General features: G+C 39.2%; 3 protein-coding genes across 4 annotated transcripts; 2 read left to right on the top strand and 1 right to left on the bottom strand.

Annotated features, from left to right (window-relative positions):
- The first annotated feature begins 315 nt into the window (after positions 1-315).
- On the top strand, positions 316-2,278 carry LOC107832879 (zinc-binding protein A33-like). Its single transcript, XM_016662731.1, has one exon. The coding sequence runs from the start codon at positions 846-848 to the stop codon at positions 2,241-2,243; it is 1,398 nt and encodes a 465-aa protein (XP_016518217.1). The 5' UTR covers positions 316-845; the 3' UTR covers positions 2,244-2,278.
- Positions 2,279-5,253: 2,975 nt separating this feature from the next.
- LOC103154472 (nuclear factor 7, ovary-like) lies at positions 5,254-7,147 on the top strand. Its single transcript, XM_016662732.1, has one exon. It carries the CDS (start codon positions 5,373-5,375, stop codon positions 6,750-6,752), a length of 1,380 nt encoding a protein of 459 aa, XP_016518218.1. The 5' UTR covers positions 5,254-5,372; the 3' UTR covers positions 6,753-7,147.
- Positions 7,148-8,692: 1,545 nt separating this feature from the next.
- gmppb (GDP-mannose pyrophosphorylase B) lies at positions 8,693-18,241 on the bottom strand. 2 transcript variants are annotated; one of them, XM_007575753.2, is made up of 10 exons: positions 18,119-18,241; positions 15,869-16,058; positions 15,696-15,776; positions 15,122-15,170; positions 13,964-14,106; positions 12,898-13,056; positions 12,618-12,696; positions 10,308-10,435; positions 10,047-10,229; positions 9,212-9,343 (listed from the first exon to the last, which is right to left on the bottom strand). In XM_007575753.2, exons 2-10 carry the CDS (start codon positions 15,995-15,997, stop codon positions 9,212-9,214), a joined length of 1,083 nt encoding a protein of 360 aa, XP_007575815.1. In that variant the 5' UTR covers positions 15,998-16,058; positions 18,119-18,241. The 2 variants fall into 2 exon arrangements, with proteins under 2 accessions (XP_016518219.1, XP_007575815.1); XM_016662733.1 differs by lacking the exon at positions 18,119-18,241 and having other exon boundaries at positions 8,693-9,343; positions 15,869-15,997.
- Between the last annotated feature and the right edge of the window lie 216 nt (positions 18,242-18,457).

Below are 18,457 nucleotides of genomic sequence, written 5' to 3'. Positions count from 1 at the left end.
TAAACAGGCTGGAAAGAAGAAAAACTGCAAGTTGGTGGCTTTGTTGCCATGTAGAAGGTCCTGGGTATTTGCATGCAGACACATCCAAATAACTTTTACATTAAAATCTACTTACAAAAATGTTAGAAAACAAGTGATCTATTTTTCCAAACTTGGTGGCTTCATTCTATTTTCATGATAAATTGGGCCAAACCTTGGTGCACCTAAAATCTGCTTTTAATTACTGTATAAAAAGTGACTAAAAACATCAAGCAGTAGAGGCCATATCCTACTTTTATTGCTGAGAACAGATGGAATATTTAACCACCCTATGTGCATTTCATTTAATCCTATCTGATATAATTATATTCATAAAGCTCTCTAAAAACACACAGAGGACCACAGAGCTGTACAAACATTAAAAACAAAAAAGAGAATAAAATACAAAAATTATTTAACAAAGACAATGTGCAAAAACCATTTGCACATTATTTTAATTGTTTAATTAAAATAGTTCAGGCTTAGTTTAAAACTGCAACCTTTTTAGTGATTTTAGGTTTTAAAACTGAAATATTTTTTGGTCTGTGATGTGAAAAAGTTTGGACTTCCCTGGACGGACATTTCCATCTGAAACAGGGAGAGCGTTCAGCTCCTTCATATAAGGTCAGAGGAGTTTTTATCTGTGTGGATGTTGAGTTTGCATTGGAAATGTTGTTATCTGGTGCCTCAGCCTTTTCTTCAGGTGTGTATGCTCCTCCTCATCATTTGAAGCTTTGACTGTACGGCTGACACAGGAGAGAGCACTGGGAGCACTGGGATCTTTCAGAGAAGACCAGCAGCATTGTTCTGTCTGCTGGAAGCTGAAGATGCTGCTGCAGTCAGAGAAGGATCTGACCTGCACTCTGTGCTGCGACATCTTCAGCGATCCGGTGAAGCTGGAGTGCAGCCACAGCTTCTGCAGCGGCTGCCTGCAGGCGGACTGGGCCCAGAAGAGAACCCGGCTGTGTCCGCTCTGCAAGGAGGCGTCGCTGCTGAGGGACCCGCCAGCCAACCTGGTGATGAAGAACCTGTGCTTCGCCTTCTTCCTGGGCAGAGGTCAGAGAGGTCCGGCCGGGTCGGAGGCCCTCTGCAGTCTGCACTCTGAGCAGCTCAAGCTGTTCTGTCTGGACCACGAGGAGCCGGTTTGTCTCATCTGCAGAGACTCGAAGGCACACAGTGGCCACAGCTTCAGACCGGTCCAGGAAGCCGTCCAGGACCGCCGAGACGAGCTGCAGAACCAACTGGAGCCCCTGAAGGAAAAACTGACCCGGTTCAGACAGGTTCAGGGAAAATGTGGTGAAACTGCAGAACACATTAAGACCCAGGCTGACAGAATAGAGAGGCAGATTAAAGAGCAGATTAACAAGCTTCACCAGTTCCTGCAGGAGGAAGAGGAGGAGAGGGTCCGAGCTATGAGGGAGGAAGAGGAGCAGAAGAGGCAGGTGATGAAGGACAACATGGAGGCTCTGAGGAAGAACATGGAGGATCTTTCAGAAACCGTCACAACAGCAGAAGAAGAGTTCAGATGTTCTGAGGATGTGTTGCTGCTGCAGAACTACAAGGCCGCAAAGGGAAGAGTCCAACAGCGCCCCCTGCTGGATGAGCCGCAGCCTCTCCCAGGAGCGCTGCTGGATGAGGCCAAACATCTGGGCAACCTGAGCTACAACATCTGGACCAAGATGAAGCGCATGGTCTCCTTCTTTCCGGTGGTTCTGGACCCAAACACGGCCGAACCGCACCTGAGCGTGTCTGCGGATCTGACAGCGGTGACCTTTGGGCCAAGACGGGAGCTTCCTGGTAACCCAGAGAGGTTTGAGCAGCGCCACTGCGTCATCAGCCACCAGGGCTTCAGCTCTGGGATGCACAGCTGGGATGTGGAGGTCCAAACCGAGGAGTTCTGGGGTGTGGGAGTCCTGTCAGAGTCCGTCTCCAGAAAGGGACAGATTCAGGCCGGGTTCTGGGGGATCTGTCTTAACAATGGCAGCTACGCAGCGACCTCCTGCACGGTTCCCAGCACAGCTCTGCCAGTGACGAAGCTCCACAGGATCCGGGTTCAACTGGACTGGGAGGAAGGGAAAGTTTCTTTTCTTGACCTCGATGCCAACAACCATCTTCACACCTTCACACACAATTTCACGGAGAAGCTGTTTGCCTACGTTTGTACCAAGAATGCATCTCCACTGAAGATACTGCCTGCAGCAAGATGCCCTGATGAACCACTTTAAGCTGATACAATCAGGCAGAGAAAGCAGGGTGCATGTTTTATATATATACACTGCTCAAAAAAAAATAAAGGGAACACTCAAATAACACATCCTAGATCTGAATGAATGAAATATTCTCATTGAATACTTTGTTCTGTACAAAGTTGAATGTGCTGACAACAAAATCACACAAAAATCATCAATGGAAATCAAATTTAGTAACCAATGGAGGCCTGGATTTGGAGCCACACACAAAATTAAAGTGAAATGTTCCCTTTATTTTTTTTTAGCAGTATATATACACACACATATATAAATAAAAACAGGATCAGTTTTATTATGTACATTTATTAAATTAAACAGTAAAAGATGCTGAAATGCAAATAAATCCTTAATAAATACACATTTTAAAGTTTAGGTAGATTTTGGGATCAAGCTTTTGGAAGGTGAAGGTATTCTGTATTTTCTCTGTGTGACATTAAACACATTTTAACTAAATAAAGTTAAACTCCTGGCAGCTGTCTCATCTCTTTATTTTTCAGTGGTGCTTCTCTGGTTTTGTGTTTTATAAATGTCATTGTAAAGCCCATTAGAATCTGACTGGGGCTGATGGATATGAGGATATGAGTGTGATATGAGCCTATGAAATGCTGGGGGGCCACATGTGGCCCCCCAGCATGTTTGAGCATGGTGCATGTGTCAAACATGGTGTAATGCATGTTTGACACATGTGCATTACGCCATAGAACTGCCAATTGGTAATTGAAGTAAAGTAGCTTCGATTTCAAAGAAGCCGACATTGAAGTCGATTGACAAATGAACCATCACCAAAGAGGAAGGCTCTTATTGTCTCACTGCACCCCAAGAGATGCATAACCTACAAAAACCATTTCTGTCTGGTTTCAAACCAGAGACCTTTTGCATGTAAAGCAAACATGATAACCACTACACTACAGGAACTGAACTTCTCTGCCTTGTTTCAGTTTGAGGTTCCAAAGTTGATGATGCTGATGATGCAACATGAAAATTTCAACTGAGGTTTGCACTCAGATGCCTGGATTCAGAGTACAGACCATGAAACCACAGAATCTTGTTGACCTTTAGTAAACACCTGTGATGAATAGAACATGCAAAATCTGTTTCTGTCTGGTTTCGAACCAGAGACCTTTAGCGTGTAAAGCAAACATGACAACCACTACACTACAGAACCTCAGGCGCTTTGCAGTGTTCCTGGTAGATGATCCACATTTTGTTAGAGACTAACGTCAATGATGGGCATGGAACAATATCAAATACTTACAGATCCTCTCAGAGAGCACAGTAACTTGGTGAACAAACTGTCAGACTTATACTTGTGCCTAATTTCACATTACATTACTAAGCCTGGGATCAAAAAAATGTATTGAAAATGTCATTAGCAGAGACAAATGGTTCTACAGAGACTTGGCTAAATGGCTAAAAAATAAAATCAATACTTACAAATAAAAAATGGTTAAAAAATAAAATTAACACATTAAAATAAAAAAATATCTCTGAAATACAATCAACACTTGAAAATTAAAAATGGTTCAACAATAATATCAACACTTCAAAATACAAACTCTCTGGAAAATAAAATATGATGTATGTTGTTTTGAAAAACATTAGAATATAAGCACTTTTATCAAATCTACATTGTGGTAAGATCATGTGAGTTCTTCTTAAGTCCATGGAAACTCAACAGTCTGTAAGGTAGGTGAGTTAGCTCAGCAGGTTAGAGCACCGTGCCGGTAATGCTGAGGTCATCGGTTCAAACTCCATATGGGGCAATTCATGTCTAAGGTATTTCAGACAATCAACACTTCAAAATAAATAAGGGTTCAAAGATAAAATGAACACTTCACAATAAATAAGGTTTCAAAAATAAAATCAACACTTTACAATTAAAAATGGTTCAAAAATAAAATCAACACTTTACAATTAAAAATGGTTCAAAAATAAAATCAACAGTTCAAAATGTATAATGGTAACTGTTTCTGTCTGTTCAGTCCATAAACTAAGCCTGGGATACAAAAAATGTATTGAAGATGTCATTAGCAGAGACAAATGGTTCTACAGAGTCCAGAACGCCCAGGAGAGCGGCATTCTGGAGGACAGTGACACTAATTTAAGTGAAGTCGCTCAGTCAGTGGTTTTTGTCACTACGAGAAAATGTAGATGCATTTATCTGCTTAATTTGTGATGGGATCTGGATTCACGATGAATATTAACTAAACCGCATAAAATGCGGCTAAATAGCCGATGTTAATATGATTGTAATTTCACAGATAAAAATACTACAGGACCGATTTTTTTAATGTCGGTCAAGATAAGGATAACAAAAAAAGTCTAGCGCGACCTGCCGCCCTGACACCAACTCACACACATCTTCATTCACAGTCTTACTTGTAAATCGATTTTTCTTTTCTTGGACATTTTGATGTTAGCTTGTCGATGTCTCAGTTTTATTCGCTGGGAAAATCAATAAGTAGCTTGAGGTGACTCTGCTGCTCTCTAGTGGCGAGAAGCCGTAATGTTGGCTGGTAACAATTGGAATGCATTATGGGAAATGTTGTTTGTAGTCAATTCGTGCTCAAAACCTATTTTAAATCAATCATGGGCCTATAAAATGCTGGGGGGGGGCCACATAAAATGACATGGCGGGCCACATGTGGCCCGCGGGCCTTGAGTTTGACACATGTGTGCTATAGGAATAAACTTGATTGATTGATTGATTGATTGATTGACTGACTGACTGACTGACTTTGGTCCAGGTTTTGTGATAATCAAACCCATTTCAATCTCAGCAGTCAGACGAGGAGTTTATGGGGCTTAAAGGGAGAAAATGTCTGATTCCAGATGTTTCTTACAGGAGGTGTTTACCAGAAAAAGCCACTTCAGCGCGTTTCCATGGTGATGTTTGTGTTTATCAAACAGAGCTTCCCTGTGAACTGGGAAGTTTTTCTGCCTGAATCTCTGCATTTCCTCTGAACTAAAATGCTGCGATATTTCATGTTTCCACTTCCCTCTCAGTTTCGATGTTCCTCATTTATGCTTGAACAGGAACAACCGGAGCTGCGCCATGACAGGCACGGTGGAGTGTTTCAGATTTAAAGAGAAGCTGGAGCTACGATGTCCTGTCCGTCAGAGAAAGACCTCTCCTGTCCAATCTGCTTCGACATCTTCAGCGACCCCGTCGTGTTGTCCTGCAGCCACAGCTTCTGCAGAGCCTGTCTGCAGAGATGGTGGACCGAGAGGCGGAAAGACACCTGCCCGCTCTGTAAGGAGGTCTCCTCGTTCCGGTCTCCGCCCTGCAACCTGGCCTTGAAGAACCTGTGTGAAACCTTCACCCTGGAGCGGAGGAAGAACCCTCCGAAAGAGCCAGAGGAGCTCTGCAGTCTTCACGCAGAGACGCTGAAGCTGTTCTGCCTGGACCATCAGCGGCCGGTTTGTCTCGTCTGCAGGGACGCGAAGGATCACAGCGACCACAGGTTTAGACCCATCGGTGAGGCGGCGCAGGACAGCCGGGAGGACCTCGCCAGGATCCTGAAACCTCTGAAGAAGAAGCTGGCGCTCCTGAAGCAAGCCAAGGGAAGCTGTGATGGAACAGCAGAGCACATTAAGACCCAGTCCAAACACACGGAGAGGCTCATCAGGAATCACTTCAACCAGCTGCACCGGCTGCTGGAGGAGGAAGAGGAGGCCAGGGTCGCCGCGATGCGCGACGAACAGAAACGGAAGTGTAGAGACATGAAGGATCGGATTGAGGTTCTGAACAGAGCGATACGAGTTCTGTCAGACACAATCAGAACCGCAGAGGAGGAGCTGAGGGCTGCAGACCTGAGATTCCTGCAGAACTACAAGGCCGCAGCAGCCAGGGTTAAATACTGCCCCCTGCTGGACGACCCGCAGACTCCCCGCGGAGCGCTGATAGACGAGGCCAAACACCTGGGCAACCTGGCCTACAACATCTGGACCCAGCTGAAGAAGACGGCCTCCTACGCGCCCGTCCTCCTGGACCCGAACACGGCTCACCCAGAGCTGGTTCTTTCCGCGGATCTGACCAGCGTCACGTTCGGGCCGAGGCAGAACCTCCCCGAGAACCCGGAGAGGTTCGACCAGCACCACTGCGTCCTGGGCGCCGAGGGGTTCACCTCCGGGACTCACGGCTGGGACGTGGAGGTCCGGCGGGACCAGAACTGGGGCGTGGGCGTGGTCAGCGAGTCGGTCCGGAGGAAGGGCCAAATCCGGGATGGATTCTGGGGGATTTGTCTGTTCAACGGAGACGTGACGGCCGTTTCCCATCTAGTACCAAGCAAACGTCTCCCGGTGAAGAAGCTGCAGAGGGTCAGAGTTCAGCTGGACTGGGACGGAGGGACGCTGTCCTTCTTTGATTTAGACTCAGACAGACACATCCACACCTTCATCCACAGGTTCACCGAGAAGATGTTTCCTTTCATTGGGACAAACAATAAATTACCTATCAGGATTTTACCTGTAATCAACTGGTAACGGACTGGTGTCTACTGGGAACCAGTAAGGCCTGGGCCGAACCAGTAAGGCCTGGGCCGAACCAGTAAGGCCTGGGCCGAACCAGTAAGGCCTGGGCCGAACCAGTAAGGCCTNGAACCAGTAAGGCCTGGGCCGAACCAGTAAGGCCTGGGCCGAACCAGTAAGGCCTGGGCCGAACCAGTAAGGCCTGGGCCGAACCAGTAAGGCCTGGGCCGTGTGGGTCAAAGAGGGGTGTCCAAACTTTTTGTCACATGGGCCAACTTGGCTAAAGGGTTGAGGTTAAAAAAAAAAAGAAAAAGTATGAAATATTAGCTTCTCCTGCCCCAATAAATGTGGAACTTATTTATACTCATGTTGCTTCATCTATAAACAAAACCAGCTCTGAGAATAACAGAAAAAACAGACATAATACAAATACATTTAGTGGATTTATTTTCTTTCTTTAGAAAAACACCTTGATGACAAGAAAAAAAAACACTTTCCTTCACCAACAGTTTTTACACATTTAGACACCAGAATAATCAGTAACTGCTTACCGTAGCTGTCTCCTTGTTTTGCACTGAAACAAGTGACAGCTGACAGGCGGCACATAAACGGAGGTAAACAATTAATAAAGATCAACTAAGTGATGAAAGATCTGCAGCCGGAACGTCAGAAAATGCTTCAACTTGATCAGAAGTTGAAGTTTTCTTAATATTTTAGAGTTTAAGCCTCAATCCATTTCAGGATTTCTCACAATGACTGCAAGCAGCACGCCTTTCAGGCGCTCTGGTACCTATGAACAGTTTTAACTGAAATAATCCAGTCAGTTTCTACAGGAAGTCCTAGATTGACTAAAGAGTTCAGAGAAGTGAACTAAGTACTGTTTCCACATTTCTGTTGAGTTTTCAGCCAAATGAACAAAAAACTGGAGGTAAAATCACCAAGAAAGCACAAGGTCATGGTGACGAGTCCTAAAGTTCATCCACATCAAACCGACTGTCATGTTTTTGTTCGTTTTCAGTTTCTTGCTTAGAAAAAAATCCAACTGAGGAAATTTTCCAACATTGCTGCATTTTTCACATGAAGCTCAGAGTTTTTCTCTGGGCTTTAAACCAACAACTTAGAAATGCTACATGAGTTTTCTAAGATGTGTTTAACTAAAGTACGTCTGGTCAGTTTGGCATATTTCATGTAATTTTTAAAAATCAGATACGGATTCCAAAACTGATTTTCTTTCCTAATGAAACACGTTCTGCTGGAGAGAAAATGTTTTAAATTTTAATTAAAAAAATAATGAATTGGATTAACAGAATAATAAAGAGATGCACAATAAGAAAAAGAAAAACAAGATAAGTGAAGTCATTAACAGCAAGTTTCAAGGTAAATTCATAATTTTTTTTAAAATAACTAATTAATCTGTTGGAATATTTGTTAATAAATTCATTTTAAAAATATATTTCTCAAAATAAAAAAGGTTTTAAAATAAATATTTCTTTCAAAGTTTGATTGGACTCATTTTTTGTTCCTGAATTTCATGAAACTGAAATGTGCCAAACAGACCTGCCGTCTGTAATACACTTAAATCCACATTAATACGTCACGTTTTGGAGCTATAATTCATAAAATATCACATTCTGAATTTTTTTTTTAAAGCCAAATGTCTGTTTTTTTTAATTATGCACAAACTAACTTCGTTTAGCAGGCGCTGCTGAAAAGCAATGATTTGACCTAATTAAGGAACTACTGAACATTAATTTAACGTTTTACACAGAGTGAAGGTTTTTTCCTCTCTTCTGCTGGTTTTCTTGAAATAAATCTGATTTTTCCGCCTTCGGGGAAGTGAAACGTTAACATGATAGTTTTCAGGAGGTCCAGATGCCACAAACCGACTGTTGCTGAAAATCTGCTTCATCCTGTTAGAAACTGCTTCGTTTCTGAAGCAAAAGAGAGAAAATCTGTTGAGTAACAATAAGTTTTAATCTAAATGAAGGATCATGATGTTGGTTCCAGAGTTCTGATGTGAGATTTTCTGTTTCTTTACATTCAACCAGCTGACAGAAAAATAACAAATTCACATTTTGATGAGTTTTTAAACTTTCTCACCGTTAACAGTCATGATTTCAGCAGTGAGCTGCTGTTTGATCCTTCAGAGGCCGTACAGAGTATGAACGCATGAAGTCTAAGTAGCAATGTTCACCCATAAACCCATCATCCTCTCTACCCTCCTACCAAATGCACCAACCCAAACCAGTTTTCCTCCAAGCGGGACGCAGACGTCCGTCCCGTTGAAGAACTTCCTGCCGTCTAGAGGAAGCTGCAGCCATGCAGGGCTAAAACGAGTCCAAATTAAATGTAAATAAAACAAAAAAATAAACTTGGTTGTTCGTCTTCCACTTGTCGGTTCGTCCGAGGCAACGTGGGCGTTCAGTTAGTAGAGTTAGCTGAGGTGTTATCCTCCCGCCCGCCTCCGGGTGGCGCTACATGATGATCCGTGGCTCTGGGACCGACTCGTTGATGGATTTATGAGGCAGGACGTTGGCGCCGTTCAGGTAGAGCTCGTCATTTACGATCACGTCCTCCCCCAACACCGTCACGTTCTCCATTCGGACCTGACGACCCGGAAACAGAAGAAATCAGCGCCTGACACCGAGTTACATGACGGCGTATCAGGGATCGAAAAAAACAAAAAACAAAAACAAAAACATTTTCACCAAAAAACTCAGAAAGCTTTAGATTAATCTCAGAAATGTCAGAAAATAAACAACTTAAATATTTCAGAGTTTCAAAAGTCGAATATTTGCTAGAAAATAAAAATCTGAAATTTTGTTTAAAAAAAAAAACTTGGAAATTTCTGAGTTTGAAAAGTCAAAATTTTGAAATTATTCTGAAGAATTTTGTGGAAAAAAACAATTTAAAAAAATCAAGGAATTTTCTGAGTTTCAGAAATTGATCATTTAAATTTTTTTTTAATTTCCAAGGTTGTTTTACTAGCAAATTTTTGATATTCAAAACTCTGAAATTTCCATGTTTGTTTCTCAACATGTTTGTGATTGATCTGAAAATTTGAGTGTTTTTTCTAGCAAATTTTCAATTTTTCAAACTCAGAGATTTCCAATTTTTTTTTCTTGAAAATATCTGAGATCAATCTAAAAGTTTCTGAGCTTTTCAAACAAAGTTTTGACTTATCAAACACAGAAATTTCCTCGTTTTTTAATTTTTTTTTATTTTCTAGGCCGAATGCAGCGTCTTGGATCGCGTTGCTCCGTTAGTAAGGATAATATGTCATATTTATCGGCGCTGGTCGGGACTCACCCACTGGCCGACGGAGGAGCTCCACCCGACGATGCAGCTCTCCAGCCAGGAGTGCGATCGGACCCTGGACCCTTTCAGCACCGTGCATCGCTTTATCCTGACGCCGTCCTCGACCACAACGCCGGCGCCGATGGTGACGTTCGGCCCGATGGTGCAGTTCTCCCCGATCTGTGCCGTCGGGTCCTGCAGACGAACGTAATCCTCTTAGCCGTCACGTCTGTGGTTTGTTTATTACTCATTTCGTGGACAAGCCGTACTCACCACCAGGACGTTGCCAAGGAAACCGGGTCCGGTGCGCAGCCTCTCGGGAGCGTGCTGTCGCAGAGAATGGAGGTACATGCACATACCTGTGAGGAAGTCTTTTGGCTGACCGATGTCCATCCAGAACCCTGCAGGCGCCAAACAACAAACCCAACGGGTCGGTAATGAGAGAAATGATCCGATCTGCATGGAGGCTCAGGGCGGCCATCTTGTTACAGCCTCTGTTTATTTACACTTTGCATTCAGATCAACTCTATAACAGCATTAGGGCCAGGCTGGGATTTTAAATTATGAGAATAAAGTCATAATATTACAAGAAAACAACTATAGAGTTGAACTAAAGTTATATTAGGAAAATAAAGAAGTAATTTTATGAGAACTCTGACAGAAAAAAAAGAGAGAAATGTTGAGCATCTTGTGAAGATATACTTTGGTACAAGCTTTGCAGATAATAATTAATATAAATACTTAATATTTTAACACACTGGCATCAAATGAATATCAGTAGATGGACTTTGAAACGATTGAGAAAAACAAAGAAAGAACCAAAAATCACGACAACTACATTCAAGCTCCACACGTCCCAAAAAAACAACTTAGATGTTTTTATGGTAAAATTGCATCTTTATTCTGCTAAAATTATGATTTTATTCTTGTAATTAAACAAATATGACCATAACCTGGCGCTAATGTTCTCTAACAGGCAGGATTGAAATAAGAGCCAGTTTTTGGAAATATTTTCTCCCATTTGTAATTTCTTCTTTTTTAGCCAAAAACGTGAAAAAAAGAAACTTGATTAAAATTGGAAATCAAATCTGATTATATATTTAAAGCCGTATCGCCCAGCCCTAGACGAACTCATCAGCACTGCAAAAATATCTATATCTTATTTCAAATATCTTAGTGCATTTGAAATAAGACAAAAGAAGCTTGCAGGTAACTTTTCAGAAAGATATAAAGGTTTGTTTTATGTCAATATTTCCCCAATATTCATAAAAAAAGTGCTACTTCCACTGGCAGATTATTTCATGAAAAAAATAATCTGCCAGTGGATCCAGTAATTTTCATTAATATTAAGGAATTATTTACTTAAAGCAAACTTTCATATATTGCTGAAGAGTTACTTACAAGTGACTTTTGTCTTATTTCAAGCATATTTACATGAGAAATTAGACCTAAATGCCTGGTAAAATTTAGATTTTATCCCAAATAAATGAGGCAACACATCACTAAGGACTGGTAACTTCAGGGTGAAAACTGTGATTACAGTAAAAGAGAGACTGGAAGCACTGGTCTGTCTACTGGGAGGGAGACGTGTCTGCTGGGCTAGTTGATCCGCTCGGCTAGAGGGAGGAGAGAGGATGCAGAAAAGCTCCAGCATCAGAGCAGCTGATCTGCAGATGAGCGACAACTTGGAATATTTGAGTGTGAAAAATCAAAAAATTTGCTAGAAAAATTCAGACATTTTCTTGAAAAAAACAAACAAACATGGAAATCTCTGAGATTGTAAAGTCTAAAAGCAAATTTTGGACTTTTCAAACTTGAAAATTTCAAAATGTTTTCAAAAACAATCCTGAGATTTAAGCAAATTTTTTTTTTCAAGTAAGTTTTCAAACTCAGAAATTCAAGAAAATGTTTGATAATTTTCTAGCACATTTTTGTCTTTTCAAACTCAAATATTCCAATCTGTCTGCAGTCATTTCCTCTCCAGATCTACAGAAGTTTGGATGTGAGAAAAGATCCAAACACTTACGTCTGGTGGAGCTGTGAGCTGCAAAAATCACATCGAGTCATTTTTCCAGAAATATTTCCTCTTACTCTGACGCTACAGCAGCAGGAAAGGAGGTTTCAGTTTTCCTCCTGAATGACAAACTAAACCACAGCTTTCATATTTCCTTCTTGAAAAAAGAAAGTAATATTTTCAGGTAACTTTAATTGCATTAAATGTCCATTAAAAGTGTCAACTTTCCATTATTCTATAAATAATGACACTTTTATGCAATTTTGCATTAGAAATATTATTCACCAAATGAAACTTCATAACATTCATAAACATTCATGAAGAATCCTTCATGTTCATGACAGTAAACTTACGCACCTTCCTTCATATAAAGTCTTCCTGTTACCTTTTGCAGATGTAGATTTTATTTTAAGTAAAAACAAAAAAAAGAAAACAGATTTTTTTTTTTTTTTTTACAAAAAATGACAGGAAAATAAAGAAGAAAGAGGAAGGAAAAAATTACAACATAAAAGAAAATAAAACAGAAAAAAATGGCATTAAATCTGAAATAAAGTGTAGTAGATATTTACCCTGCAGCTCCATGGCGTACAGATGCCCCTCTCTCGCCATGACAGGAAATATTTCCTTCTCTATAGACGTTGGTCTGAGCTGCACACAAACGCATCACAGAGATAAACCAGAAAATATTCAAGTTCAATTTTACAAGAAAACCCTGAATTATTCACTGAAACAAGATTCATATTTCTGCTAGAAAAGTTAATAACTCTCTAAGCTCAGCAGGAAGCGGCTTCTTGGGGTTTCAGAGTCTCTGTGGGAATCACTTCTCTTTTTCATGGTGTAAATAATCACCTGTATCCTGCTGAGCATGCTGGGATTGAAGATGTACATGCCGGCGTTGATCTTGTTGGAGACGAAGACCTGCGGCTTCTCGACGAAGCGCTGGATTCTGCCGCTCTCCGACTCGTAAACAACGACGCCGTACTTCGACGGCTCCTCCACCCGCGTCACCTTCACACAAACGTTTCACATTTTCATTCGTCTGGGTTCAACATTTTCAGATCAGAGATCAAGACAGAGAGAGAAGCTTCATTCTTCTATCTTTATCTGTTTTTATTTAACCAAACCAAACCTAAATGTTGTTGTTTTTTCTGTTTTTGGGTAAAAATGCACATTAAGGTCCAAATCTAGTCAGAAGAGTAAAGTAAAAATATCTAAATTTCAATTTTTTCTCTAAAATCTGTTTTGATTTTATTTATCAGTTTCTTTCTTTGTTTTTAGCTTATGTGCAAATCTGCTTCCTTTAGAAATAAATGCAAAACTGCTAAACTTTGCACTTATGATGTAATAATAAACACATTTATTATTTAGTTTCCCTGCAGCTTCATAGCAGGGTAACAACACTACAGTTAACCTGTAGTATTTATAAAATAGACATAATTTATAAATAAAATGTGTATATTTATAAACACTAAAGTAGTTATAAATAAATGCTTCAGTATTTTTCCCTCTAAAATCTGATTTTAACTTAAATGAATTTATAAATTCTGCAGTATTAATAAACATATTTTATTAATGTATATTCCTATTTTATAAATAAATTTTAATAATATTATAAATGTGTTTATATTTTTGATTATTAACAGAAACTGACAACATTTAAGTGTAATGCAACAAACATGGTCTCATAATCTGCAGCACAAACAAAAGGAAGAAATTACATTAAATTTTACAACAAGTCTTAAATTATTACCACTTTTAAAGCTTAGATTTAAATCCAACAGGTTGTTACAACCTGAAACATTCTGAACTAATTTCCCCACTGATTCCTGACCGTTTCCTGAACCTCATGTGACTTGTGCTGGATGTTTCCCAGCCTGGTTTCGGGGCTCTGAACCCATTTCTGATGGTTTCTCACCACGATGGTTCCCTCCTGGCCGTGGCTGCGGTGGAACTGCAGCAGGTCTTTGAACGGGAAATCACAGATGACGTCCGAGTTCAGGACAAAGAACGGCTCGTTGTCGACGTTCAGCAGCTCTCGGGCCAGCGCCAGCGGCCCGGCTGCCAACGAGCAGAAACAACGGAATCAGAAACTGAGACGAGGATAAACTGCAGGATTAACTCAGATGTAGATGTTTAAGGGGGATGTGGGAAAAACTTTTGTTTGATATAAATCTTTGCTGAATTCCTGCAGACCAGCAGATTCTTCTAGAGTCGAAATATGAAGCATTTGGAGGAACCGTAAAGTTTTTAACCTAAAAATGAGTTTAACTGCAGCATCATGCAGACGGAACCAATTTCAGTTAATTCTACTGAAGTTTTCTGTGATGCATTAACAAAAAGTCATGCAAAACTAAAAGGTGAGGTAAAATCTACTCTTTGTCTTCAAATCTTTTCTGTTGGCCCACATCTGAAAAGTGCGGCAGGCATTTATGTTCAAACCCCTTTACTCTGTTAGCTTAAAATAAAATCTAGTCACCTTTCAAAGTGAGTAAAAAGAAATAATACTCCTTTACAGAACCAAAATTATATCAGAAACAAGGATTATGTTTCTCAGTGGATTAACAAGTGGATGAAATTTACTTCAAGTGAATAAATAATAACAATCGGCTACATTTTCAATTAATAACAGGAATGAAAACATTCCAGGTGCAGATCATCTGAGAGTTTTTGGATTTACATTTGGTTATCAGTTTGAGTTTATTGCACAAAGCATAATATAGAATAATAATAAAAGAATAAACAGTTATATATAAAGAAAATAAATTTAAACCAACATTTCATCTGATAATATAACCTCTTGTACATATTCTGGAATCTAAACTTGAAGTGTCTCAGATTATTCTGGACTCATGCAGATTTCTTTACAGATTAGCATATTTCCACTTACATTCTTTTTATTTACTTTATATTAAACTTACTTGTATCAGGCTTGTGTACATAAATATTTGTATTTGTTAATAGTTAACACTTTGAATGGAGCAGTTTGTCAGCAAATTAGAAATTTCCCCTTCAGTAAAGTATTTTTTTTCAACTGCGTCCATTTAAAATGCTTAGACAAGTTATTAGTACTGACCGGTTCCCAGAGGCTCCTTCTCATGAGACAGAGAGATCTGGATCCCGAGCTGAGCAAAGAAACAGAAATAAAATAAAAATCAGGATGCAGCAGACAGAACAACAAAGATTCAAATGTTTATAAAAACAGATTTTGTTATTTTTATTTCATTGTTATGTAAAATATGTAATTTTAAGTCAACAAGTCGGAGCCAATCAACTGGATACTTTAACAGGAGATTTTCTTTACAGAATTTGAACCAGATGAAGCTAAAACTTTTCATTTACACACAAAAAATGTTTTTTCATTTAAAAAGCAAAATATTTCTACATTTTTAAAACTAGGGCTTTAATACCGCTCTGGATGTCTGACACAAAAAGCAATAAATCACATTATAAACTAAAACAAACTTAATAATTTCCTTTTGTATGATTTAACGTTTTGTCTTTTCTCTCTTTCTACCAAAAACTAGACGATAAAAGTTTTCAGTCGGGTGATTTATTGCTAAATTATTATTTTAATAATGAATCAATCGTGATTAATCGTTCCAGCCCTGTTTGGGCTGCAGTCTCTGCATGTTGGTTAATATTCTCACTCTCTGCTCCTGGACTCTCATCTCCCTCTCCAGGAGCTCCGACATGTAGCTGACAGCCAGAACGACATGGTTCACCCCGGCCTGCAAACACGCACAGAGACGCAGGAACACGGCGACCGATCAATAAGGGTCATCATGAACCCGTCAGCAGACTCGGCGCAGCTCCTCCTCACCTTGACCAGCGCCTCCACCTGGTGCAGCAGGATGGGCTTGTTGCAGAACTCCACCAGCGGTTTGGGGACGCTCAGGGTGAGCGGCCGCAGCCGGGTCCCGTAGCCCCCAACCAGAATCAAAGCCTTCATCCTTCAGCCGTCAGCAGCAGGAAGCAGAGGAGGAAAGAGTTCATCAACAGCGCGGCGCAGCCTGCGGAGGAGAGGAACGTTACAAATATGATTTTAAAACCTTCACAAGCTTAAATGACAGGATGAGAGCTACATAGTTACATTTACTCAAATACATCAACTGTTTTGAAAAACAAAATGTACTTTCATGTTTACTACGCTGAACTTTTGACTTTTACTTGCGTAATTTTATTATGAAGTATTTTTACTCATGAGCAAAATTTCTGGATTTTCAACCCACTGAATGAAAAACAAACATGTTTTAACCAAAAATCCACCAGACAGACAAAGTTTCTGTTAAAGTTCATAAGTTTTATATTGAAAGAAACTGATTTGGAAAAACTCTGTTTTACTTACATGAATTCATTCTGGTCCTTAAAATATCAAAATTCCACTTAACTTTATACTTCGGTAAATATGTAATTTTTAAATATTAAATGATTGTTTTCATCAGTTACTCAGTTAACCAAATACTTTTACTCTTACTTGAGTAATTTCTTGGTCAGTTACTTTTTACTTTTACTTGAGTAAAAATATGCTGAAGTGATGCTTCTCTTATGTGAGTGTAAGTTTTGGCTAATCTCCTCACCTATGGGTAGGATTAATTATTTTCCAATTAAATTGCTGCTTATCATTATGATGCGTTTCTCCAACTAATTAATAAATAATAATAAAGTTAGCAACATTTACAGAATAACTGCTGCAGGTGGGATGCAGAAACTGGACTGAACTTTGCTGAAACAGATAAAAAGACATCCATAACAAATAAAATTATAATATATTTTAATCATCTCAGTTGATGACTTCTAATATAAATAACTGCTTTTAACAACTGGTGACCTTTATTTTACACAAAAATCTAAGACAAACATTTTGTTGCTTTTTATTTTAACCAGAATAAGGAAATATTTGTCTGAAATGGTAAATGTTATAATTAAAACTCTTCAAATATGTTTGCATCATTGCTCTGATCTCTAAACATGTGATCTGTTGAAGCAGGATACCAGACTAAAAACTAATAAATCCTGGCTGTTCAAAGCAGCAGCTTATAGAAATATAATTTTGAAAATAGAAATGCTACAAAACTGATCTGAACACCTGAAGTATGAGAATACTTCAGGGTGAGGATGGGTTGGCACAAAAACATGGTTCTATACAAAAATGTTTTAAAACTTTCCTAAACAGCCTTTAAGGTTTCTTAAATTAATAATAAAAATATAAATATCAAAATTATTTGAAATAGGATGTTTCCCAGTTGATGAATACATTCATGGCTAAAGTGGGACCTCGAGTGTCATGATTTAATCTATTTATCAGTATCTGTTTTAGTAAATGTTGCTGACTCAAAGTGTGACAGTTTCATCAGATCATGTCAGAGATCCGTCAGCGAAGTTCCACTTAAAATAAACTTGTGATGTATAAATGACACAAAAGCTCTTTTAAATAATAATAAAAAAAATGGCTCAACTTAATAATGGTAAAACACTATTTGTAAGGATTTGTAGAATCTTCATTCTTTTTTGCAGTTGTTCTTGATAAATCCTTAATTTACACTTATATAAAAACAGGCAGAACTTTAATGACCAGAACGTTTAATGGTCTTCATGGATTGCTTCCCCCCTTAAAGTAATTTTATGGTTTATAACTAATATATTTTATTTGGCTTTAATTATCGTTTCGGTTTTATAAAACAGAGCTAATGGATGTGCAACATATTTTAAATCGTAGATGAACAATATTTAAAGCCTAACAACAACCCGAAACAAACTGGACAGTAATTTCTGCACAACACCAGAAACTAATTTAACAGTTTCAGCAAACACAGATAATTAATCATAAACAGTGGAGATTAAACTATGAAACTTTTATGTTTACGGTTTATCCGATATTAAATAAAATAAAAGAAAAGATTTTAAGACTTATATGAACTCACATTTTATGGTGTTTGAACTCAGATTAGCTAGTTTAGCTCAATTTATCTACATGAAAAGACCACAAACCGAGGCCTAGCTGCCGGTTAATACAGTCTCCTAAGCATCTAATTGTGTGTGAATAAGTTATAAGAGGATAAAAAAAACTTACAGGGGTTTAACTACTGAAGCACTTCAGGAGATTTCTGAATGACTGAAACTCTGAAAATGACACGTAACATTCCTCAAACCCGAATTCCTTGTTTGGCTTCCGGTTCAGCAGAGTTGCGTTCAAACAGTCGGGGGTTACACATTCAGCATCCGGTGAGAACTTTAAAAGTAAGGTAAGTTCCGGAAAAATATCTGTTGAAGTCCGCTAACCATCTTTATTAAATATGCAAATTTGAGATTTGTTGTCAACATGTATAATTTATAACGGATACTACGCACCACTGCTTCGTTTTACATTAATCTAAAATGTATTGGAAAAAATCTACAAGTCAGGTCATAT

This window comes from Poecilia formosa, unplaced genomic scaffold (assembly GCF_000485575.1).
Source record: "Poecilia formosa unplaced genomic scaffold, Poecilia_formosa-5.1.2 Scaffold387, whole genome shotgun sequence".
NCBI lineage: Eukaryota > Metazoa > Chordata > Actinopteri > Cyprinodontiformes > Poeciliidae > Poecilia > Poecilia formosa.
This window is presented reverse-complemented; position numbering and strand designations above follow the sequence as displayed.

Coding starts and splice junctions, on each gene's coding strand:
- LOC107832879 (XM_016662731.1), top strand. CDS start 846: ATGCTGCTGCAGTCAGAGAAGGATCTGACCTGCACTCTGTGCTGCGAC.
- LOC103154472 (XM_016662732.1), top strand. CDS start 5,373: ATGTCCTGTCCGTCAGAGAAAGACCTCTCCTGTCCAATCTGCTTCGAC.
- gmppb (XM_007575753.2), bottom strand. CDS start 15,997: ATGAAGGCTTTGATTCTGGTTGGGGGCTACGGGACCCGGCTGCGGCCG. Junction 15,171..15,695: donor TGAGAGTCCAGGAGCAGAGA/GTGAGAATATTA, acceptor TTCTTTGCTCAG/CTCGGGATCCAGATCTCTCT. Junction 12,697..12,897: donor GCATGCTCAGCAGGATACAG/GTGATTATTTAC, acceptor GTTTGTGTGCAG/CTCAGACCAACGTCTATAGA.